At 36.1% G+C, this 27,038-nt stretch overlaps 1 protein-coding gene across 1 annotated transcript in view; it reads right to left on the reverse strand.

Annotated features, from left to right (window-relative positions):
• Window positions 1-23,955, reverse strand: part of LOC137385735 (WASH complex subunit 5-like) — a 32,880-nt gene extending 8,925 nt beyond the window's left edge. Inside the window, exons 1-21 of the mRNA XM_068072273.1 lie at window positions 23,734-23,955; window positions 23,405-23,511; window positions 23,209-23,293; window positions 21,005-21,105; window positions 20,691-20,810; window positions 19,726-19,951; window positions 17,971-18,093; window positions 17,721-17,886; window positions 17,173-17,297; window positions 13,296-13,425; window positions 12,151-12,263; window positions 11,552-11,718; window positions 11,102-11,177; window positions 10,820-10,939; window positions 10,425-10,556; window positions 2,786-3,148; window positions 2,450-2,574; window positions 2,220-2,310; window positions 1,879-2,053; window positions 1,230-1,309; window positions 693-796 (exon numbers count right to left, since the gene is read on the reverse strand). Of these exons, the coding sequence (XP_067928374.1) occupies window positions 693-796; window positions 1,230-1,309; window positions 1,879-2,053; window positions 2,220-2,310; window positions 2,450-2,574; window positions 2,786-3,148; window positions 10,425-10,556; window positions 10,820-10,939; window positions 11,102-11,177; window positions 11,552-11,718; window positions 12,151-12,263; window positions 13,296-13,425; window positions 17,173-17,297; window positions 17,721-17,886; window positions 17,971-18,093; window positions 19,726-19,951; window positions 20,691-20,810; window positions 21,005-21,105; window positions 23,209-23,293; window positions 23,405-23,511; window positions 23,734-23,955 (2,951 nt within the window). The remainder of the gene's footprint in view (window positions 1-692; window positions 797-1,229; window positions 1,310-1,878; window positions 2,054-2,219; window positions 2,311-2,449; window positions 2,575-2,785; window positions 3,149-10,424; window positions 10,557-10,819; window positions 10,940-11,101; window positions 11,178-11,551; window positions 11,719-12,150; window positions 12,264-13,295; window positions 13,426-17,172; window positions 17,298-17,720; window positions 17,887-17,970; window positions 18,094-19,725; window positions 19,952-20,690; window positions 20,811-21,004; window positions 21,106-23,208; window positions 23,294-23,404; window positions 23,512-23,733) is intronic.
• Between the last annotated feature and the right edge of the window lie 3,083 nt (window positions 23,956-27,038).

Consider the following 27,038-nt stretch of genomic DNA (forward strand, 5'->3'; position numbering starts at 1 on the left):
AGCAAACATGATCTGTAGCTGTCTGCCAACCTTCACATTTTCAAAGCTGGTTTATACAATCGGTAATAGTTGTCATTTTAAAATAGAGTTTCCCTACTTTCTGAGGACTTTCCTGTCTGACATAGTGGCAGTCGAAATCAATGTAGACTAACATTCGTTACCCCCTGACCAGTAAATGTGTCTGATAACATCTATATCTATATGAAGCACGGGAACTGAGCAAAAGTTTCTCCACACAGGTGATAATGCTTCAAGCCATGCTTCCATGAGTTAAATTTTTAATTGGGCAACATGGCAAATCCACATAAACAGTCGCAGAGACTCAGCGAAGCGCATGGAGTTGTATGCTTCGCTGAGATGCATGACCTAAGATAATTATGTGCCATGCAAAAAGTGCACTCTACAAAAATGCTGTCCTACGTGACAAGTTCTGATGACGACGATGATGTTCACCCAATTCACATAACCCAAGTAAAAGGCATTCATCGAGATCTCTAGGATGTTCATGCCTTTTACTGTTCCGTTATTCTACGTTTCACATGCTTTTTGAAGCTGTATTTCTAGAGTTGCAAGTGGACAGAATTAAACAGAGATGTGTAATTTAATCCCTGTTAGTCAGCTAACTTACTAACTTACTAGGCTAGCCTTGAGAGCTATAGGCTATATCAAGCATGAATAACGTGATAACATACATGTTCACATTGGACAAAGCACTGGCCAAAAATTTCGAGTCAAATTTGGAAGAGGTTGCGAGTTCGTGAGCCATCAGCCTCCTGATTAGCTGCATCTGTCCAATCTGCAACAAGCCAAGGCAGTGAGAGTTGTCTTCTTATTCCATTGTCAGAGTAATTAAAATTGGAGTTGTGTCATGATAGCAACGATGAGGGATGTTATAATAGCAGCAGTCCTTGAGGAAGAGAATATCCACCCAAGTAGCTCATGCTTTACACGCCAAGTAAACTTACTGTACTAACTTGATGCGTCTGAATACCAGCACATTTCACACCTCAAACAGATCAATATTTTTGAAAATTTCTTTAATACGGATATGCGAAAAAGTTGTATTTGATAAACAAGACTTATTAAAACAGGAATTTTACACACATCATATTTCATCCGCCAAGAAATAAGCAAATTAATATAGGAATTAAGTGTAGTAAAAATCATTCGAAAATTTTAAATATTCATAGTTCAAAGGGAAACAAGCCACTATTCATATCAAAACTGACCTTGAGAATTTGAGCAACAAAAGCCGGCCACAAGCGACTACCAGCTTGTGTCATCTGTCCATATGTCCTCTGGTCACTAGCTGAAATGGCGAACCAATTAAAAGCTTCAAAGAGTGATAACGGGACCAGAAAACTTGTCAAACACGGCACAGAAAGTCATTCAATCCATATACATGATACTCTGTCAATAGGATACAATAAACATACATGATACTCTGTCAATAGGATACAATAAACATACATGATACTCTGTCAATAGTATACAATAAACATACATGATACTCTGTCAATAGGATACAATAAACATACATGATACTCTGTCAATAGGATACAATAAACATACATGATACTCTGTCAATAGTATACAATAAACATACATGATACTCTGTCAATAGGATACAATAAACATACATGATACTCTGTCAATAGGATACAATAAACATACATGATACTCTGTCAATAGTATACAATAAACATACATGATACTCTGTCAATAGGATACAATAAACATACATGATACTCTGTCAATAGGATACAATAAACATACATGATACTCTGTCAATAGTATACAATAAACATACATGATACTCTGTCAATAGGATACAATAAACATACATGATACTCTGTCAATAGGATACAATAAACATACATGATACTCTGTCAATAGGCATGAGATTCGCCTCTGCCAAGGCCTTCACATCCAAAAATGTTTTCTCCTTGCTGACAACTCGCTCTAGCCGCTTGACAAATTCTTGCAACTGTTGAACTATCATGAAGGAAAAGAGCCTGTCGAGGCCTGTCAGACCCATGACATCGACACTTTGCTAAAAACATGATTCACTAGCAACATCATTAGGTTATACGAGCTTTATATTGTAGGTCAGGTTTATTTTATAACAACAGGTTTATATTATACTGACATGTTTATATCATATTAACAGGTTTATATTATAATGACAAGTTTATATTATAATGAGAGGTTTATAATACCAGAAGCTGGTGAGCCAGTCTGCTGTTGACTATCTCCTCTTTAGTTTTGTAATCATACCAGGCACTCATCAAATCTATATAAACGGTGGTCCTACAACATCAACAACTGTTTATTTGCAAGGTCAATAATACGATGAACCATGTGGAGATAACTATTCAGCAAATAACTTCAGTAAGAATTTTTATCTGACATTGTCTGCTTTTTCATGTCATAACCAGACAATACCAACTTTGGGTCAGTGATCCTCAGAATCTCTCGAGCAAGCCGTCCAATAAAATTGACTGAACTATCAACTGGAGGAAACCTTGGAATCGGAATTGCCTTGCTCTGGTAAATACTCTGGAAGTCCAGCACCTACGGTATTGGTTCAACATAGGAAATAAACGTGCAGGCAACTTTTTTACAAGTGTCACCTACTTGCCAGACTGGAATTATGCAAAATACATGCCAGGAATAGGAATTAGGAAATGATATAGGAATTTAGAAATGTACATTTAGGTAAGCCTAAGAAGAATATGATATACAACTAGTTAGTAAATATTAAGTACAGGTGAAAGTCATTTACCTTTGTCCTGAGAAAGCTATTGCACTCCTGTTCTACATTGTAGTTGACTATCCGTGAGAGTTCTTCCTGCCATATCTTCAGCCCATAGATGTCCACATAGTCCTGAATGTACTCAAATGATCGCCTGAAACCATCCATCTGAGCGCCGAGTTGCTTGAGTCGAGGCATCAGCTCACTAGTCTTGGCCTTAGGGTTGAAAATGAGCCCCTTGTAGAGGGCGTATGCCACTTGTTTCACCAACTCTTTCCTGATACCATCTTCGAGCAGTTGCTTTGGGTCCACCTTTATGATGCCCATTAGGGTTGTCTTCATCATTAGTATTCCTTCAGTGAATACCGATATAGCATAAGTGTGCTCTGCAACCTACATATATATATAACATGAGAAGCCAACTACGACTAGATTACTGCTCGTAGTCCTGAAATTTTAATGAATCTGTAGCATTCCATTAATACTGGAAAAAGTGAAGATATGATTGATTGCTAAGGATAAAAACACCAGCTAGTACCGGAACTGTAGATGTGTGCAACTGTTTGTTACTACCTAGCATCGATGATGAGCAGATGTAAACCAATTATTCAATTGTGGTAAGTCATGATATGGAGAAGTGACACAGAGGTTAGGCCAGATGGGCATCAATACGATTTTTATGAGGACTGCTCATGGGTGCCACAAACACTAAAGTTTGGGCAATCCACAAACTTAATAAGTGTTACAACGGACTCCCCATTTGGATGACAGGAGTTATCTATCCAACGAGCAACAAAATTAATCATATAATAAATGCCATAGGTTGAGAATTATGGTGCACTAGTAGGCTTTCCAGCCCCATGCACTGTAAAACGTCGTCACGAGTAATCAGTACATTACTCCTCGGGGTACCATGTGAAACAATCTTTTTTGTCCCTCCAAATGGCATACAGCAAAAAACTCTCGACATTCAAATTTGGAGATCAGGGTGCTGAATATGTCGGAATGACAAAGATGCCGATACGCTATTTGGTGAATTCCCTCCCACAATGCCTGAAAGAGATACAATAGTCGCTCCCTCTCTCCATTCAGTGTTATTTCGTTATCTGTGATAGTACAGCTGGTCATATACTGCACAGCCCATGAACAGTCTTAACTTCTATTAGATAGTGTAGCTGGTCATATACTACACAGCCCATGAACACTCTTAACTTATATTAGATAGTACAGCTGGTCATATACTACACAGCCCATGAACACTCTTAACTTATATTAGATAGTACAGCTAGTCATATACTACACAGCCCATGAACAGTCTTAACTTATATTAGATAGTACAGCTGGTCATATACTACACAGCCCATGAACACTCTTAACTTATATTAGATAGTACAGTTGGTCATATACTACACAGCCCATGAACAGTCTTAACTTATATTAGATAGTACAGCTGGTCATATACTACACAGCCCATGAACACTCTTAACTTATATTAGATAGTACAGCTGGTCATATACTACACAGTCCATGAACACTCTTAACTTATATTAGATAGTACAGCTGGTCATATACTACACAGCCCATGAACATTCTTAACTTATATTAGATAGTACAGCTAGTCATATACTACACAGCCCATGAACTGTCTTAACTTATATTAGATAGTACAGCTGGTCATATACTACACAGTCCATGAACACTCTTAACTTATATTAGATAGTACAGTTGGTCATATACTACACAGCCCATGAACACTCTTAACTTATATTAGATAGTACAGCTGGTCATATACTACACAGCCCATGAACACTCTTAACTTATATTAGATAGTACAGCTAGTCATATACTACACAGCCCATGAACAGTCTTAACTTATATTAGATAGTACAGCTGGTCATATACTACACAGTCCATGAACACTCTTAACTTATATTAGATAGTACAGCTGGTCATATACTACACAGTCCATGAACACTATTAACTTATATTAGATAGTACAGCTAGTCATATACTACACAGCCCATGAACACTCTTAACTTATATTAGATAGTACAGCTAGTCATATACTACACAGCCCATGAACACTCTTAACTTATATTAGATAGTACAGCTGGTCATATACTGCACAGCCCATGAACAGTCTTAACTTATATTAGATAGTACAGCTAGTCATATACTACACAGCCCATGAACAGTCTTAACTTATATTAGATAGTACAGCTAGTCATATACTACACAGCCCATGAACACTCTTAACTTATATTAGATAGTACAGCTGGTCATATACTACACAGCCCATGAACATTCTTAACTTATTTTAGATAGTACAGCTAGTCATATACTACACAGCCCATGAACAGTCTTAACTTATATTAGATAGTACAGCTAGTCATATACTACACAGCCCATGAACACTCTTAACTTATATTAGATAGTACAGCTGGTCATATACTACACAGCCCATGAACATTCTTAACTTATTTTAGATAGTACAGCTAGTCATATACTACACAGCCCATGAACTGTCTTAACTTATATTAGATAGTACAGCTAGTCATATACTACACAGCCCATGAACAGTCTTAACTTATATTAGATAGTACAGCTAGTCATATACTACACAGCCCATGAACAGTCTTAACTTATATTAGATAGTACAGCTAGTCATATACTACACAGCCCATGAACATTCTTAACTTATTTTAGATAGTACAGCTAGTCATATACTACACAGCCCATGAACACTCTTAACTTATATTAGATAGTACAGCTAGTCATATACTACACAGTCCATGAACACTCTTAACTTATATTAGATAGTACAGCTGGTCATATACTGCACAGCCCATGAACAGTCTTAACTTATATTAGATAGTACAGCTAGTCATATACTACACAGCCCATGAACAGTCTTAACTTATATTAGATAGTACAGCTAGTCATATACTACACAGCCCATGAACACTCTTAACTTATATTAGATAGTACAGCTGGTCATATACTACACAGCCCATGAACATTTTTAACTTATATTAGATAGTACAGCTAGTCATATACTACACAGCCCATGAACTGTCTTAACTTATATTAGATAGTACAGCTGGTCATATACTACACAGTCCATGAACACTCTTAACTTATATTAGATAGTACAGCTGGTCATATACTACACAGCCCATGAACATTCTTAACTTATATTAGATAGTACAGCTAGTCATATACTACACAGCCCATGAACTGTCTTAACTTATATTAGATAGTACAGCTAGTCATATACTACACAGCCCATGAACACTCTTAACTTATATTAGATAGTACAGCTAGTCATATACTACACAGTCCATGAACACTCTTAACTTATATTAGATAGTACAGCTGGTCATATACTACACAGCCCATGAACATTCTTAACTTATATTAGATAGTACAGCTAGTCATATACTACACAGCCCATGAACTGTCTTAACTTATATTAGATAGTACAGCTAGTCATATACTACACAGCCCATGAACACTCTTAACTTATATTAGATAGTACAGCTAGTCATATACTACACAGCCCATGAACACTCTTAACTTATATTAGATAGTACAGCTAGTCATATACTACACAGCCCATGAACACTCTTAACTTATATTAGATAGTACAGCTGGTCATATACTACACAGTCCATGAACACTCTTAACTTATATTAGATAGTACAGCTGGTCATATACTACACAGCCCATGAACACTCTTAACTTATATTAGATAGTACAGCTAGTCATATACTACACAGCCCATGAACACTCTTAACTTATATTAGATAGTACAGCTAGTCATATACTACACAGCCCATGAACACTCTTAACTTCTATTAGATAGTACAGCTAGTCATATACTACACAGCCCATGAACAGTCTTAACTTATATTAGATAGTACAGCTAGTCATATACTACACAGCCCATGAACAGTCTTAACTTATATTAGATAGTACGGCTAGTCATATACTACACAGCCCATGAACATTCTTAACTTATATTAGATAGTACAGCTAGTCATATACTACACAGCCCATGAACTGTCTTAACTTATATTAGATAGTACAGCTAGTCATATACTACACAGCCCATGAACAGTCTTAACTTATATTAGATAGTACAGCTAGTCATATACTACACAGCCCATGAACAGTCTTAACTTATATTAGATAGTACAGCTAGTCATATACTACACAGCCTATGAACACTTTTAACTTATATTAGATAGTACAGCTGGTCATATACTACACAGCCCATGAACACTCTTAACTTATATTAGATAGTGTAGCTGGTCATATACTACACAGCCCATGAACACTCTTAACTTATATTAGATAGTACAGCTAGTCATATACTACACAGCCCATGAACATTCTTAACTTATATTAGATAGTACAGCTAGTCATATACTACACAGCCCATGAACTGTCTTAACTTATATTAGATAGTACAGCTAGTCATATACTACACAGCCCATGAACAGTCTTAACTTATATTAGATAGTACAGCTAGTCATATACTACACAGCCCATGAACAGTCTTAACTTATATTAGATAGTACAGCTAGTCATATACTACACAGCCCATGAACAGTCTTAACTTATATTAGATAGTACAGCTAGTCATATACTACACAGCCCATGAACACTCTTAACTTATATTAGATAGTACAGCTAGTCATATACTACACAGCCCATGAACACTCTTAACTTATATTAGATAGTACAGCTAGTCATATACTACACAGCCCATGAACACTCTTAACTTCTATTAGATAGTACAGCTAGTCATATACTACACAGCCCATGAACACTCTTAACTTCTATTAGATAGTACAGCTAGTCATATACTACACAGCCCATGAACAGTCTTAACTTATATTAGATAGTACAGTTGGTCATATACTACACAGCCCATGAACAGTCTTAACTTATATTAGATAGTACAGCTAGTCATATACTACACAGCCCATGAACAGTCTTAACTTATATTAGATAGTACAGCTGGTCATATACTACACAGCCCATGAACACTCTTAACTTCTATTAGATAGTACAGCTGGTCATATACTACACAGCCCATGAACAGTCTTAACTTATATTAGATAGTACAGCTAGTCATATACTACACAGCCCATGAACATTCTTAACTTATATTAGATAGTACAGTTGGTCATATACTACACAGCCCATGAACAGTCTTAACTTATATTAGATAGTGCAAGTTTCGTGCCAAGTCTCGCATTGAAACACTTAGGTATTGAAAACACGATGTATAACTTTCATAGCTGTATTAGTTGGTTTACACTCAATTATTCAATTTTTCCCATCAATTTGTAATAAAAATGATACACAAAAATTTGTATGTTTGGCTCTCAAAGTAATTTTAAAATTTCGCACCTGCAAGACAGTGAAAACCGTTTTGCCTGCTAAGTTTGCTAAAGTGGGAATCTTGAATTTATAGTTAGACTAGGTGAATGCCCGACGTTGCCCAGGTAATAAAAAAGTTTCTGTTCAGAAAACTTATTTTTATTTAACATATACAACAGTTACCTCTAACTTTCAAACTACATATCATGAGAAAAGACTTTTGTGCAGTTCAAATACATACAAATCTAGAAAAACAATAAAACAACTGTAATAGTGTTGAAATGTAAAATAAGCAAGTAATGGCTAGATAAAGTCTGTTCTATTACAATGATTACAAAGAAAAATGATGTGATATTTATAAAACTAAAATGAACTGAAAAAAAAATAAAAACCTTGGATATGTTGGATACAACATAATAATAAAACAATACAATAACTTTGAATACAACGATACAGGTACCTCTTGACACTGGTACCTCTCGTAATCATTTTTACGAAAGTCAAAATGAGGTATCAGTTTTTAGTGTTTACAGGTTTTAACGATTACCCTTATGAAGAACAGAAAATTGAAGCGTGTAATGGCACATTTGAAATTGAAATGACACATTTGAAAATAACAAATTAAAAAAATAGGTAAAGATTATGAGGTATTAAAAAAATTTCAAAAAAAGCAAGCGCAGATAATAATAAAAACTACATACTCAGTTTCTAGCCTGCAATCGCGATAAGTATAGATAAGTATAGATAAGTATAGATAAGTATAGATAAGTATAGATAAAAATAGATAAAGATAGATAAAGATAGATAAAAATAGATAAAAAATAGATAAAAATAGATAAAGATAGATAAAGATAGATAAAGATAGATAAATATAGATAAAGATAGATAAAGATAGACAAAGATAGATAAGTATAGATAAAAATAGATAAAGATAGATAAATATAGATAAAGATAGATAAATATAGATAAAGATAGATAAAGATAGATAAAGATAGACAAAGATAGATAAGTATAGATAAAGATAGATAAAGATAGATAAGGATAGATAAGTATAGATAAGTATAGATTAGTATAGATAAGTATAGATAAAGATAGATAAAGATAGATAACGATAAATAAGGATAGATAAGGATAGATAAGGATAGATAAGGATAGATAAGGATAGATAAGTATAGATAAGGATAGATAAGTATAGATAAGGATAGATAAGGATAGATAAGTATAGATAAAGATAGATAAGGATAGATAAGGATAGATAAGTATAGATAAGTATAGATAAGTATAGATAAGGATAGATAAGTATAGATAAGTATAGATTAGTATAGATAAGTATAGATAAAGATAGATAACGATAGATAAGGATAGATAAGGATAGATAAGGATAGATAAGTATAGATAAGTATAGATAAGTATAGATAAGTATAGATAAGGATAGATAAGGATAGATAAGTATAGATAAGTATAGATAAGGATAGATAAGGATAGATAAGTATAGATAAGTATAGATAAGTATAGATAAGGATAGATAAGGATAGATAAGGATAGATAAGGATAGATAAGTATAGATAAGGATAGATAAGTATAGATAAGGATAGATAAGTATAGATAAGTATAGATAAGTATAGATAAGGATAGATAAGGATAGATAAGTATAGATAAGTATAGATAAGTATAGATAAGGATAGATAAGGATAGATAAGATAATTATGAATAAGGACAGCTTAATGTAGTGGATTAGTTGCTGGTCCGAAGTTATGAGTTCAAATTCAATGCGAAGTATATTTTTCATTTTTAAAACAATCGCTACAGCTGGACAGACGAATGACAGACAAACAGACATACACATATTTATATAGACGAGTGGATCTTTGGTGAGCTATTCAATTGTCTTTATTGTTACTAACATAATGCGTTGTTCAGTCCTAAAGATGATAGGAAGTTTCACCGTTTCTTCCATGTTTAACAATAAAATTGACGTCGAGTGCTGTCTAAGTATTCTAACAACTAATACACGATTGTAAGTTGTAAGAGTAGATTTGCGCTGCAAGTTATGTAAATTTTTACACCAACATTATATCGTAAAAATATAGCAAACCCAATAGCCATCCCTTTTGGGTTTTTACCAATGTTGGGTGTTCTGCATTGCCGATGACTTGACACGTGTTGCACACAAATCTGGGTTGACTCTGAGCGGTTTGTGCGACAATGTTATAAGTGAATAAGACCTTACATTAGTTATGAAACAAGTATCTCTGGGATTACTGGTGCAGTTACATACCTTATATCGCTCATCCAACTGAGCAAACTCTCTCATCTTGTCCTTGTCTAGGCGCGTCGGGACCTCCTTGATTGCTGTTGTCTGAAGGCGGATTATGTCAGCCAGCAAGGAGAACATTGTTTCAGGAATTATCTACACATTCACATAGGAGAACAAATTATCAATAGAGCAATAGTTCTTATCGACAGAGCAATTGTACTTATCAATAGAGTCATGGTACTTACCAATAGAGTAAATGTACTTATTAATAGAGTGAAGGTACTTATCAATAGAGTGATAGTACTTAGCAATAGACTGAAGGTACTTATTAATAAAGCGATGGTACTTATCAATAGAGTGATTCAAACCAAATGTAATGATGTGAATTGGTAATTAGGGATGAGAAAAGGACTCGCCTGGAGGACCTTACGGACATATGCAACAAGTTCACTTGAGTAATACTGGGAGACACTCATAAGATCTGGACTCCGAGCCTGGCTGATTCTCATTAGAGGGAGATCAAGAGCAGAGGCCAGCTGTGTAGATAGAGAGAACACAATTACCAAAATTCCCCACTTGTGGTAGGAAATAGCACCAACACGTATTAGAATTAGCAATCTTCTATGACCGATTCATGTCCGATTCATATACAACCTATACATGACTCAAGTACGTCTAAAAAAGAACATAAAAAGTACCTTTAGAAATGTAGCACGCAGCTTGATGACTAGGTTAGCATTTCTCTTCACTCCTTCTTGCATGTAGTTAGTGTAACTATAACAGGCAGCATGTAGTTAGTGTAACTATAACAGGCAGCATGTAGTTAGTGTAACTATAACAGGCAGCATGTAGTTAGAGTAACTATAACAGGCAGCATGTAGTTAGTGTAACTATAACAGGCAGCATGTAGTTAGTGTAACTATAACAGGCAAATGCAGGCGCTTGCTAGACACAAACTAAAACAACATAGAGTTGTCTGTTGGGTGGTTGATTGAGAATGTACCTTTCTTTTTTTACCGTTTTGGTGAATAAAAAATCTGCTAAACAGTTTAGTCCTGTTGCGAGTAGTGACAATTACTTCATCCCAGCTCTTCAACTAATTATCTTACAGTAATACGGATGTCTAAACGACCTCCCTTCTCACCAACCTGTCAATGATCTGCCAGGCATAGCTGAGATCAGCTACTATCTGTAGGTTAATCAGCACCTCATCCTTTATGTTGATAGTTCGGATCATTTGGTGTAGAAACTTACGAGTGTCGGCCAAAAACTGCTTTACTTGCAGATTGGAATCGAGTTGATGAAACTCTTGCACCTAATCAAAGTCCACGAAATAATTGAACTGTAGTTTTCCATGATAGTTTTACATGACACTGTTGAATAGCTAACGTACTATAGAATATGAAATAACAGTAGTACTAAGAGTAAAATACCAGGTGTAACATGAAGGGTGAAAGAAAAGACATATTAGAGAGAAGTAGAAAAATTGTAGTAAAAGGAAAATATGCCATAGAACCTCATGAGCAAGAAATAACAGAATGTGAGGTCAGAAGAAACATTTTATGACGTGACAGAAACATCGATTGAGAATAAATGCTATATCTGAAGACATGTTAAAGGCTGTGGGTTAATCGAAGATAAATCTTTGATGAATCAAAGATTGTATATATGTTGGCACTTTCCTTTATCCAGACAAAACACCGCAATCCTCCCTCTGCCACACCAATCACCTAACTCTCCATCTTACCTCTTCTAGAGCTTGCATCAGCTGAACGATTTTACGTCCTGCGGATGTTGAGTCATCATAGTCGAGGGATCCCATCTGTGTACTCATGGTTGAGAACCACGTTTGGAGATTGTCTAAAAAATATAACAGAACCGATTGACACAAGCTACAATACGCAGAGTTAACAAATACTATGATCATCTTCACAGCAGTAGAATAGTGTACCTAAACAGGTCAACAGAGAACTAAACATGCTGCCTCTGAACATGCTGCCTCTGAACATGAAACCTCTGAACATGAAACCTTTGAACATGCTGCTTCTGAACATGCTGCCTCTGAACATGAAACCTCTGAACATGCTGCCTCTGAACATGCTGCCTCTGAACATGCTGCCTCTGAACATGAAACCTCTGAACATGAAACCTTTGAACATGCTGCCTCTGAACATGCTGCCTCTGAACATGAAACCTCTGAACATGCTGCCTCTGAACATGCTGCCTCTGAACATGCTGCCTCTGAACATGAAACCTCTGAACATGCTACCCCTGAACATGCTGCCTCTGAACATGCTGCCTCTGAACATGCTGCCTCTGAACATGCTGCCTCTGAACATGAAACCTTTGAACATGAAGCTTCTGAACATGAAACCTTTGAACATGCTGCCTCTGAACATGCTGCCTTTGAACATGCTGCCTCTGAACATGCCGCCTCTGAACACGCTGCCTCTGAACATGAAACCTCTGAACATGAAACCTTTGAACATGAAGCTTCTGAACATAAAACCTTTGAACATGCTGCCTCTGAACATGCTGCCTCTGAACATGCTGCCTCTGAACATGCTGCCTTTGAACATGCTGCCTCTGAACATGCTGCCTCTGAACATGCTGCCTCTGAACATGAAACCTCTGAACATGCTGCCGTTAAACATGAAACCTTTGAACACGCTGCCTCTGAACATGAAACCTCTGAACATGCTGCCTCTGAACATGCTGCCTCTGAACATGAAACCTCTGAACATGCTGCCTCTGAACATGCTGCCTCTAAACATGCTGCCTCTGAACATGAAGACTATAATGTAAAGCTGCATCACTAATGAACAGACATGGCTCATATACGTGATGTAAAGAGTAATACAGAAATACAATGACAAATAGCAGAAACAGTACCATTCTTTTCAACTCGAGTGAGAGGCTTGGTTCCAGAGAAAACATCAGCTAGTTCTAACATCCTCTCCTGGCACTCCTTTTTACAGCTTTCCCATTTGGCCTGCTTCTGCTCAAGCATCTTGCGGAACATCTGTAACCAAGCACCCCTTACTGTACACATCAAGTGAGCGGTGAGTCGGACAACCTAGCTCAGTTGTAACAAATGTATGAAAGTAAAGAAAGGCAATTTCTATATTATTTAAATAACAAATCAGCCAAAATCAATCAGAACAAAAGGATTAGAGTCAAACCACAACATACAAGGTTAAGTTGCTAAAGACTTGGTTTGTATATTGAAACTGTATCCTAGTAGAGTATGCATTCTCAGATGAATACAACATAGTTCATCTTAATTGTGTCATGACCTAATAACACTTTAATAAACACTGCGAGTGATTAAACATAACGGTAGAGCCGCTGCATTAGAGCTACTGTATGTAAGGAACTATATTAGAGCTACTGTATGTAAGGAACTATATTAGAGCTACTGTATGTAAGGAATTATATTAGAGCTACTGTATGTAAGGAACTATATTAGAGCTACTGTATGTAAGGAACTATATTAGAGCTACTGTATGTAAGGAACTATATTAGAGCTACTGTATGTAAGGAATTATATTAGAGCTACTGTATGTAAGGAATTATATTAGAGCTACTGTATGTAAGGAACTATATTAGAGCTACTGTATGTAAGGAACTATATTAGAGCTACTGTATGTAAGGAACTATATTAGAGCTACTGTATGTAAGGAACTATATTAGAGCTACTGTATGTAAGGAACTATATTAGAGCTACTGTATGTAAGGAACTATATTAGAGCTACTGTATGTAAGGAACTATATTAGAGCTACTGTATGTAAGGAACTATATTAGAGCTACTGTATGTAAGGAACTATATTAGAGCTACTGTATGTAAGGAACTATATTAGAGCTACTGTATGTAAGGAACTATATTAGAGCTACTGTATGTAAGGAACTATATTAGAGCTACTGTATGTAAGGAACTATATTAGAGCTACTGTATGTAAGGAACTATATTAGAGCTACTGTATGTAAGGAACTATATTAGAGCTACTGTATGTAAGGAACTATATTAGAGCTACTGTATGTAAGGAACTATATTAGAGCTACTGTATGTAAGGAACTATATTAGAGCTACTGTATGTAAGGAACTATATTAGAGCTACTGTATGTAAGGAATTATATTAGAGCTACTGTATGTAAGGAACTATATTAGAGCTACTGTATGTAAGGAACTATATTAGAGCTACTGTATGTAAGGAACTATATTAGAGCTACTGTATGTAAGGAACTATATTAGAGCTACTGTATGTAAGGAACTATATTAGAGCTACTGTATGTAAGGAACTATATTAGAGCTACTGTATGTAAGGAACTATATTAGAGCTACTGTATGTAAGGAACTATATTAGAGCTACTGTATGTAAGGAACTATATTAGAGCTACTGTATGTAAGGAACTATATTAGAGCTACTGTATGTAAGGAACTATATTAGAGCTACTGTATGTAAGGAACTATATTAGAGCTACTGTATGTAAGGAACTATATTAGAGCTACTGTATGTAAGGAACTATATTAGAGCTACTGTATGTAAGGAACTATATTAGAGCTACTGTATGTAAGGAACTATATTAGAGCTACTGTATGTAAGGAACTATATTAGAGCTACTGTATGTAAGGAACTATATTAGAGCTACTGTATGTAAGGAACTATATTAGAGCTACTGTATGTAAGGAACTATATTAGAGCTACTGTATGTAAGGAACTATATTAGAGCTACTGTATGTAAGGAACTATATTAGAGCTACTGTATGTAAGGAACTATATGCAAAATAAGAAATGGATACAAACAAGAATAATTAAAGAGATTTCATTGTTACTTGAATTTAGAGAAATGAGAGAGTTCAGTCCCAGAGGTGGTGATAAAGACGTGAGGCATAACTTACTCTCACTTAGACTAGCTATACTTTACACCGCTTATCTTATATAGTGTTACTTACTGTTCTATTTTTTAACCTTGCTTTTTAATATTCACCAGCCCCTTCACTTTTACTCGCAAGACTGTAACATTTAAAGTTGGAATGGCGTATGTTAAAAATCACTCCAGATGTAAAGTAGAATATTAGCTCAAACTTGGCATCTATCTTTCGAAGGTTTATACATCGTTGTTGTTAGAAGTGGAGGTTGGCTGCTATCACAATGTTTAGAAAAAAGATGTGACGCCGAGGGTTACTACATAGGTGAGGTGATTATCTAATAGGTGAAGGTCAACGCGGTGATGAGCCCACTTTCTACATATGCACACTAAAGTAGACTTTCTTTCCAAACCATGGAAAAACAGAATGATGTAGACTCTATGTGTGCAAAACCCGGCTAACTATGCCTAGACCAATCACAACAGAGGTCTCACAAGAGACTTTCAGATATCTTCTATTATTGGATCTCAAGGTAATTCCGCATATGAAATAGTAATGTAATCCTGATTAGAACAGACTAATAGAGGTGGTGGGGTTGTCCACCGGTTTAGCCGATTGTCCAGTTTAACTGATATGCCTAGGCCTATATATCTTATATCTATATCTCAATGTTTGTCTGTCGCCCATCTGTCCAGTTATAGCGATAGTTTTAGGAATGACAAATGCGCTTTTTGCTAGATTTGGCAACTCCAGTTCTGGAGGTGGCCATTAGATTACCCGTTAGACTAACATGTCCAGCTGATTGATAATAATCATTGCATCGAAAGTATTCATTATATGAGTTAAAATACGCATAACGATGTTGCGTCACACGTAACAATTAGCAACGGGTCTCACGGCTGAATTCCTAGAGTTGCACGGGTAATAAAAACAGCTTATAAACAGTTGCAGGTAATGTAGCGTGTAAAGGTAATTTAGTAGGGAAGATAATGCAGGTAATGTAATGTTTGTAAGTTGTTGTTAATTATCCGTGCAACGCCGGGTATTCATCTAGTAGGTTTATATACAGAAGAAATCACATTAATAATGTCTATATAAATTGCACTGTAAACCGTACATTACACTATACTGTATATACTTTAATATATTTAGCTAGTAAAAAAAGCTGCAGAAGTTTCAAAAATAGCAACGAAGAATAGACAACTCCTCTAATGACAAATTATTTTCGTAAATTTCTGTTCACGCAACGTGTTAGAACCATTATGTTTAACTGAATATTAAATAAGTTACTCTTTATACTTATATTATGGTTTTTAACATATTTATAAACTATATTTCGCCATCATAAAAGTCAAGTAGCACACAAACAGTGTGATTGAAAAGCGCATTTCAACCTTGCGAGTGATTTGTATAAAAGGCTCCAATAAACAAGGGTTTCTTATATTTACTAATTTTCAAAATTTTTACGAAAGAGTATTATAAGCTGATTATCAATTGTTTAAACGTAGCCACGCATTGATTGCAGCTGCTATGTCTAAATTTGTCTTTCGTATACGATATCTGCAGTAACAATGTCCCAGCCAGAGTTGACTGTAATAAGATTTTGATTGGATGAACAATGATAAAGTGAATCTGATTGGGTGAACAATAGTAAAGCGATGATGATTAGGTAAACAATAATCAAGTGACTCTGATTGGGTAAACAATGATAAAGTGATCCTGATTGGGTAAACAATGGTAAAATGATCCTGATTGGGTAAATAATGGTAGAGTGACTCTGATTGGGTAAACAATGGTAAAGTGATCTTGATTGGGTAAACAATGGTAAAGTGATACTGATTGGATGAGCGCTGATAAAGTGATTCTGATTGGATTGACTTGTATGACTGGTATCAAACCTCCCTGAGCTTGAGTTCCAACTTAGCAGCATTCATTAGAAGATGAAGCAACTTGAGAGGGTTGTAGTGGCTCTCCTGAATCACTTGGTCTCTTAGCAACTTACATCTCTTGTTTCCCTCGGCCACTGTCAGAATAGAAACCAGCTACATGTGTAACCATAGACATAGACAACATGCTGTCCATCAGCCTATGAAACAATTGCTAAAAGCTAGAGAGAGGACAGTGTGTTGTATGGTGAAATGAATACTGTAGGATTAGATTGAACATACTGCAAAGAGACTGTGTGTGCAGGAGAGAAGACAGTATGTTGTATGGTGAAATGAATACTGTAGGATTAGATTGAACATACTGCCAAGAGACAGTATGTTGTATGGTGAAATGAATACTGTAGGATTAGATTGAACATACTGCCAAGAGACTGTGTGTGCAGGAGAGAAGACAGTGTGTTGTATGGTGAGATGAATACTGTAGGATTAGATTGAAGCTACTGCCAAGAGACAGTGTGTTGTATGGTGAGATGAATACTGTAGGATTAGATTGAACATACTGCCAAGAGACTGTGTGTGCAGCATGAGCCATCTGATGGTGACATTAGCCTCCCGAATAAGTGCCATTAGTTTAGAGATGTTGTCCAGAACATACTCATCCTGCAGCACGCCTTCCTTCAGAACCTGTGACAGCTTTGGACCACATTGTTCCAACTTCTTTGAATGCTATACAAGAGACATAGAGAAATGAGTAAACACCGTATTACATACCATCACCCATCACAAACTGGCATCGGGGCAGACACTAACCTTAACTGCCTGTTCCTTCACATTACTGATGTCTAGAGTGTTGTTGAGTGCTGTCGCTGCTGCTTTGAACTGCTGCCAGACATCAACAAGGTTCACCGTTATCCCCATGTAAACGCTGATAATCTGGTAAAGATAATAATAATACTAATACATGATCTTTGCATACTTTAGAACTAAATACTAGGTACTAGGTACCAGACACTCGGTAATATATACATGTAATGATATCTCTCCAAGACCTCTAGCTTACAGAAAAAACACCATCATTTTTTACTCATAAAGCACAGATGAGTAAAGACAGAATGTCAGGCAAAGGTACATTGTATAACAATCAGAGACCATATATTCACAGGTGACATATCGTAATTATTTGAGTACAAAGAAGACCCTTAATTTCCGAATGAGAATCTGTATGCAATCTTTTTCATTTCTCTTCATTCTATATTGTCTATAGTCAGACCGTATACCATCAGAGTGAAAGACAGTATATCGGTTGACATTGAAATCACATAGAGTAATCCAAGATTTTTTTTACTTAGTAACCAAGCGTTTAAAAATTAGGGTGCCCGGAGCACCCATTCTTTAGTGAAAATTTAAGGGTGCCTGTAACACCTGGACTTTAGTGTGCATTTTAGGTGCTATAGCGTCGTCAAAACAATCATTATGGTTTGCTCTCAACTGAAGAAGCTGCAAAGCGGTTTTTAATTGCTTTCCAATTTGCGTGATGGCACTTTTGAAGCATCTGTTTTGTAACACCATCTTCGACTAGATAAGTTGTCAAAAAGTCAATACAAAATTCATTGGATAATGCTTAGGTGAGGCGTCATCAGTAAATCGAGCAACAGCATGCCATGTGACTGCTCATATTTACTCATTTAATGCCCGCACTTAATTTTCGATTGCAAACCAGCACAAAATGTTTGCAGGTTATACTCAAATTAATATAGTAAAGCCATGCCAATGTACTGTACCACTGTACATGTAGCACTCATACCCCAGCCTCATTTACTAAGAGCCTTGTACACTATATATAATAATATAAGGGGTGTAGAAATAGACTGTGTGTTTTATTTTAATAAAAGATATCCTATCTATGAGCATGAAACAACAACATTACATATGTTTCATTTTTACCAATGTTAACATAAATACTAAAGTAGTGAAGGCCTAAGGTAGTGAAGGCCTAAGGTAATGGTACGATCTGAAGAATTCCCAATGAATCAGTACAGCAGTAAATCCTAGCGAAGATCGTGTGAAATGTAAAAGCAGAAACATTTCTTGCATTTTACGAGGCATGACAGTACTTGGAACATGAAGCAGACAAATAAGCGCTGCGAGACAAGTTCAAAATACTGTTATAGCAGTGAGTATTAATAATAGGTTACATAGGTGAGGAGTCAGTCTTGTTACACCATCACCACAAGTATAATGGTGTAATTCCGGTTTTATAACAGATTAAGGAGCCTTACGAAGCGCATAGACATTAACATTAACACGAACAAAATTATATTAGATGAGGACAGTGTAACAATGTCTTGTTAAAGCCGCATTTTAGAATATTCTAGACTTTATTTTTAGACATGAAATATACATTGGTAAACTAATTAACAATTATAAGTCCTGTTCACAAATTTTGGTGATTCGCGCCACACAAGTCTTCATCTGCATTGAATGCTACATAAAAGCCTTCTAGTGTGAACTAGAAGCACTGATAAAAATATCATAAAAGAACACAATACATCGCTTTAAACTAACCCAATTGTCAGGGAAATGCTTGTCTACGATCTCCCTCATTTTGGCCGGCTGAGTGTGGAGGATGTCCGGTGCGAAGAAGAGAATGACATAGAGCATACCGGCCTGAGTGCCGAGGGCCGTGCTTCTGTGCTCAGGCAAAGGATAGGCTGAGATCTGATTATAGACATCATCAGAGCGCAAACGCCCGACTAGCATGTCAACAAATTCGGCATTCACTGGAATTCTTCTGCAAGTGAGTAACATGAGATTAATGTACTCGTCTTATATGTCTTATTTACAATAATTGGGCAGAAATGGAAATGAAAAAAGCTAAGAAGGCAGTTTGAATGCCAGATGAACTTAAATCTTTGTTTAAGAACCTTTAAGATTACGAGTGGATTTCTATGATTTATTTAAATGAGGCGAAACTGTAAATTTCTCCGAGTAACTTCATTTGACTGACAGGCAACAGTACACTCTAAATCGGTAACAATATTCTATGCCAATTGGTCACCCTCTGCAGGTTACTTAGTACCGCACAGATAAACATCTGTAAATCAACCAAGACATGATCAGGTCAACGACAGCCGTGACGGGATACTACAGCCATAATAGCAACATGATACTACAGCCATAATAGCAACATGATACTACAGCCATAATAGCAACATGATACTACAGCCATAATAGCAACATGATACTACAGCCATAATAGCAACATGATACTACAGCCATAATAGCAACATGATACTACAGCCATAATAGCAACATGATACTACAGCCATAATAGCAACAGGATACTACAGACATAATAGCAACAGGATACTGCAGACATAATAGCAACAGGATACTACAGACATAATAGCAACAGGATACTACAGCCATAATAGCAACAGGATACTACAGACATAATAGCAACATCATACTACAGACATAATAGCAACAGACCGCCTTTGAGAGACCAACAACTAGCCAAGAGGACTTACTGGAAATAAGAGACAGGGTAGTTGACGGGTTGCTTAGCCCCAGGCTGTGTGCTGTATCCTGTGCTCCTGAGCAGTTTACAGACATCGTCTATGTTCGAGTTGACTGAGGCATTCTGGGCACTAAAACAAGCTAGTTGTAAACATATCAAACTATGACTGTTCGCTGTACTATAAACATCCCATGTCCATAGTGACAACACATCGTACTAATAGTAATGATCATGGCCATCTCCAGTTATGGCAGTACATGCCTGCAGGCAATATAGCTATCTGCCTGTCATTTCAATAACGTTCATAGAGAATTACCCGCTCACCTGTAACGATGGTAAGAAACAAGCATTTTTTCTCTTACGAGACCTTCCACCTTCATGTCGACGACTAATAGAATGACTCCATACAGATACAGCACTTCACACTGTCAAATACCAAAGAGTACAGAGCCAATGTCTTTTCAATCAAAGATATGGGTAGATCGTTATCGGCGCCACTAGTCTAATGTGCGCAACATCCTAGCTACATCAGGATAATACTAGTCTGATACCTCAACCTTAGCTCCAGATTTGAAAGACTCATGGGAAGGGGATGAGCGTGAACACCCTTCATCGTAAAAGTAGCGGAAATATACTTTTATTACTGTTTATAAACAAAAAATGATTTACCTGAAAGCAGAGGTAGGCAATAGGTTAGGTGATAACACCTAATTATTTAATTAAGTCTCAATTCAAATCAATTAGTAGAAACAATTCTACAACTAAAAGGCTTCTACTCAATAGAAATGTTCATGTCCTCCATGTCCTCCGTGTTAGAACTGTTGTAAGTACAGTCAAACATGGATAACTCGTCCACGGATAGCTCGAACACATGGTTAATTCGAACATTTCCTTTGGTCCGTTCCCACGTAATGATAAATTGCTATAGATAACTCGAACTCAACACTGTTAATTCGAACTGTTTTTTTGCCCAACAGCTACCGAAACGGTTGTTATCGCTTTAGAAAATCACTTTATTCAAAGCCATAGAGGTAAACTTCATCTTTTCGTAATTCATAAGCGTCGTTATTACCACCATCGGCAAAATATTTTTTTCAACGACTTTTCAAAAGTTTGGTGAAATTTGATTTATACTGCGATACGATGAATAGCACGGGCTAGCCGGGTCACGCGCGCAAGGATTTTCGCCACGCACATACAAAACAAAAATCGCATGTTGTTTTGTATGTGCGCGGCGAAAATCCTTGAGTGCGTGACCCGGCTAGCCCGTGATGAATAGTTTTCCGACGTTGATTCCGTGTTGAATCAACGTCGGAATGTTGAATGTTTAAAACGTCTTAAAAAATGTTGTAATTAAACGTATACGTTGTCTGAGCTACAAAAAACTATTCATCGTTTGACCTAAACACAGAATACGTGTGTACATTCAATAAGTATCTATTAAAAAAGCGTGAGTGATATAGAATGTACCGTAAAACCTCGTAAAACTTCTAATTGAACTGCCTCGGAGTGTTGCTCTTAACGAATCCCAGGTAAAGTAAGGTAATCTGCATCAACTTCAAGAAAAAACGGCAAAATTGATCGTGGGTAAAACCCCAAAAGAAAAAAATGTCTTTTCTTTTGAGCATTTCAACAACGATCAAGTTTTGCCAATGTCAATCTGAAAAACGTCCTGGCAATAACATCACCTCAAACAACAAACCAATCTCAAGTGATAGAAAAATCTCTATACTTTTTCATGAAAACGTTTTAAACTTTACATTAGAAGCATTTAATTTGAAACAAGCCATTTGTGCTTTTGATTTATATTATAGTTTGTATATGTACATGTATCTACTAATAAATAAGTAAATATATGGACTTGTGACAGTGCTCTGATAACTTGAACGCTCTGATAATTCGAACACTTTTGCTCGGTCCCTTGAAGTTCGAGTTATCCATGTTTGACTGTAGTTGCGCTGCCATCGGCAATACTTGTTTCGGTAATTACATCAAACACTATGATCGATACACTATGATCGATACACTGTTATACTTAATTATTAGGATGATTCAATGATTTGATTTCATTGAATTGGTTTAATCAATTGATTTGATTGATTTCATTAAAAATGAGATTCGATGTGATTACTATTATCTTCCATAAAATACAGGAAAACAGCCAAGTGTTGGAAAAATCCTGTCTGATATTCTGTTCGCCATCCACTACTTTTCCAACATTCATGAAACACAAGCTTAAATACAACTCTAAATTCTAATTTGATGGACTGATGTTTAAAAATCTGACATTATAACCTAACATTCAAGCTATAGTATCTATGTCCGTATATTACTATATAAGTGTTCTATTCTTACATGCACAATATACTTTCTTTTAAATATTTGCATTATAAATTTTAGTTTATTATTCAAGGTTGGCAGCTCTGATTGCATTTTTATGTAGATTAGTCAAACATAAACTCTGTTGTCATCTTATGTGATGAAGGGACTGATTATTCACAAGTCTAGACACACGATAAATAGCCTACCAACAATTGTTTCCCATCTTCATTCAACAGGACACTTTCTAGGGTCTGCTGTATGAATACTCCTTCCTCCAAGTCATCTAAAAACCTGGCAAGTCAACAAGATATTTAACTTGACAGCCACATCAGCCATATTCATCCTTAATCAGTAAATGGTATCCTTAAAATGATAAAAGAAGAGAAACAGAACAAAACGCACCTGTTTAGGTCAGTGATGTATTTGTGAATGCCTTCAAAGGCTAAATAAAATCTTGTGAGAATCTCAATGTGGTTCTCTCTGAACTCATCATCAAAGTCCTGGAGGTCCTGTAACAGCATCTCACAGACTACAGACTATCACTAGCATGTATCAAGCAAGTTAAAGATTTATACTTAAAAGCCATCTATGCCGCGTGAGATCCACGAATTACAACCCATGAAACATGAGATGTTAAATTCTACTACTTATGCAGAAATTATCAACAAATGGAAAAAAGACACGACAGCAGTACAAAGTCACTAAAACCACAAGTAAGGGAGACAGTTTACCATGTTGCTTTCTATGATGTTGTCATAGTACTCAGCACTGTTGAAGTAGCTGAAATCAAAGATGATATCAGCATGTCGACCAAGCTCTTGCTTACTTTCAAGTCGATAGGCAGGCGGGATAAACTCAGAAAGCCGAAGAATTTCTGCTGTGATTGCATTGCCCCTAGCGACCAGCCTCAGCAGTGTCTGCCCACAAGGATTGTTCTCTGCGAGGAAGTCCATTGGCTAAAACCTAGATGAAGTAGTAGGTCATGATAGTGTTTCTAACAAAGACCTAGGCACTTTGTGGCATGCATGTTTTACAACAAATAAGACCGATGCTACCTTCACCAACTCTTGATGAACAGGTTATCCAGTATATCTGACATAGATGATAAAATTCTTATGTGGATACATGATTTCCTAATGGCCAGAAAACAAAGGGTAGTGGTTGATGGACATAAATCCGATGAACTAGCTGTGACATCTAGAATTCCACAGGGATCAGTGCTGGGTCCCACACTGTTTTTAGTTTATATTAATGACTTGCCCCAGCAAGTTGACTGTAATATTAGTTTATTTGCAGATGACACCTTGATATACCAACCTGTAAACTGCCATGCTGATAAACAACGATTTCAGGTAAACATTAATGCCCTGGAATCATGGGCTAACAAATGGAAAATACTATTTAATGTATCTAAGTGCTCTGTCATGGTTTTTAATGACAAAAATAACTCTCCCTCAGCTGAATGCTTCCTAGACACTGAACAATTAAAAATAGTTGAAGAAACCAAATACCTAGGTGTTATCCTACAATCTAACCTGAAGTTTGACAAACATATAGACTCCAAAGCCAGAAGGGCGAGACAGCAGTTAGGCATGATTAAGCGTGTGCTATATGAAGCTCCTGAAAAGGCCAAACTCTTAGCATATACTAGTCTTTGCAGGCCACATATTGAGTATGCCTCCACTGTGTGGGACCCTTCTACTAAGCTACTACAACATGAGCTTGAAATGATGCAAAACAACGCACTACGTTTTATATGTAAACTGAAAGGAAGAGATAGCATCACCAAAGCTTTAGATACTTTAAATATGCAAACACTATGTGAAAGACGGAATGTCAGTAGACAAAATCTGCTAATGCGACTCCTCCCCTCTGACCAGAATCACAACTCATTAATTACCACCTATGATGAATTAATGCAGGACCGAGTTAGTACGACTGTCACACGAGCTGCTGGAAGAGGCGATCCTCTTACTATATATGCAAGATCGTCTGTTTATCACAACAGCTTTTTACCAAAGACTGTTCGTGAATTTAAAAGCTGTACATCACATCAACAATAAACAATTAATTGCTAATATGGCAATAAATTACAATATTATCTAGTGTTAACAACTGCTGAACATATGAGGCGTGCCACTTGCCGCAACCGGCTCTAGTACGTTTTATGAAGAAGATGTAAGATGTAAGGCTACACGTAATGATGGAAACTGTAATAACGCGTTAGTGGGATAGTATATAATTATATTACAAATTTTATATTGATAGAAGAGTTCATTACCATCCTAAATACTATATGAGATTACAAAACACCATATAAGATTTAGCTTCAAGAAACTAATTATCTGTTAGTTATACATATATAGCCTACAAGAGAAATTCATGAAACAGTTTCCTTTGCATGCATGTTGGTTGAATTACAACTCTAGGCAAACAAGTTTCTGGTTTTACATATTACGTCGATATTAAAAAACGAACTTGAAGCAGCCTTTAGCAAAATGGTACAATAAATAAACACTAATATGGATTGCCCAACAGTTCTGCATACATTGTGCGCTATCCGCTAATAAAATATCACGCCAAACCTACACCCCTCACAATCCGGAAATTGGCATAAACCGATAGCACGGCAAGGGTTATGGACAGTCCGCAACAATGCACATGTGCCGATATACGCGGTACTGACCCGTAATTTCACCTAGTTTTTAGCATAGGAAAATCTAAACAAGTCTAATCTAAACAGCGATTCTAACTAAGCATTTTATTAAAAATTATGTAGTCGATAACAACGACTACAACAACTATCCGATCTTACACATATTCTTGTGTATCTAACACCCCGATATTTCAACGGAAACCAAGATTGTACGTCTAACAATTCAGTACATCGTTTTGAAAGTTAACAAAATAGTTGTTGTAGATTCTTACGACAGAATCAAATTTAAATGTTTGTAGAAGTACTAATAAAGTAAATCTCGAAATTGAATCATTTAGGCAAAATACCTTTTAAATAAGACCAACTCAAAATACTATATTTTGACTGACAATTTTTTATCATTCTTTTCAAATTACATGTCATCTTAATAGTCTTAGCAATGATTTCATAGTTTTTTTAGCTAAAACTCCTGTGTACATTCTTGCTTGTTAAACAGAGACCTGTCTGTGGCGCTTATTGTACTAATTGCCTATATTTATACCGATTGTTCTGTCGCACTCGTTCTGTGTAGTGATGGACAAATGTACTCTGACTTGTGGCTAACAGTTAATCAAAAACCTGGGTTTTACATAAAATAGTTTAATCTAGAAACTGGCCATGCATTACTTTTGACTCATTTTAGTAGCCAATAGCTAATTTTTTGATAACCCATAAAACCATGGAGACTTGCTCAGTGGTTTTCACTGAAAGACTAAAAGTTTTCTGCTTATACTAGTCAGTTAAAACTAAATGTGACATGATTTTGGTTGCCAGGCTGCTAGAGAGCAATATGTCACACATGTGCAAGCTTGCTACGTAGGTGGCTTAGCCGAAATTGTGAAATAACATGGCATGCTGTAGATATATTCACAGGCTGTAGAAATAACATCAAAAGCTCAACTGTACCTTTACAGTGAAAGGCCTATTTTCTTTTTCAGCAATAGCTAAAAGTCCTTTTTCGACACCTTTCTATTGCATCACAAGAAGAATTTCAACTTGCTAGTTATGAGTACCTGAAGCACAGCAAATTTAATGTCCTCAAGAAGACAGGGTCAACAAAAAACACAAAAATATTTAAAATTGCTGCTAATTTTTTTAAGCAAACTCAAAAAAGTAATGGAGGCTTGGCCAAGGCAGCTAAGGCTATGCTTCTTGAATGATTTTTTGAGGAGACAAGTTCATAGCTTAGTGATGTCTAGTACATTATAGCAGTAAATAGTTACAGCTCATGAGTAAGTTTATGTAACAAAGTTGGCTATTTAAAATTCCAAATTAAAATATTTCTGTAGCTGCAATTTTATTCTTTGTGCAGTTTTATTCAATTGCTGTATCCCAAAGAGG

This window comes from Watersipora subatra, chromosome 1 (genome assembly GCF_963576615.1).
Source record: "Watersipora subatra chromosome 1, tzWatSuba1.1, whole genome shotgun sequence".
NCBI classification, from domain to species: Eukaryota; Metazoa; Bryozoa; class Gymnolaemata; order Cheilostomatida; family Watersiporidae; genus Watersipora; species Watersipora subatra.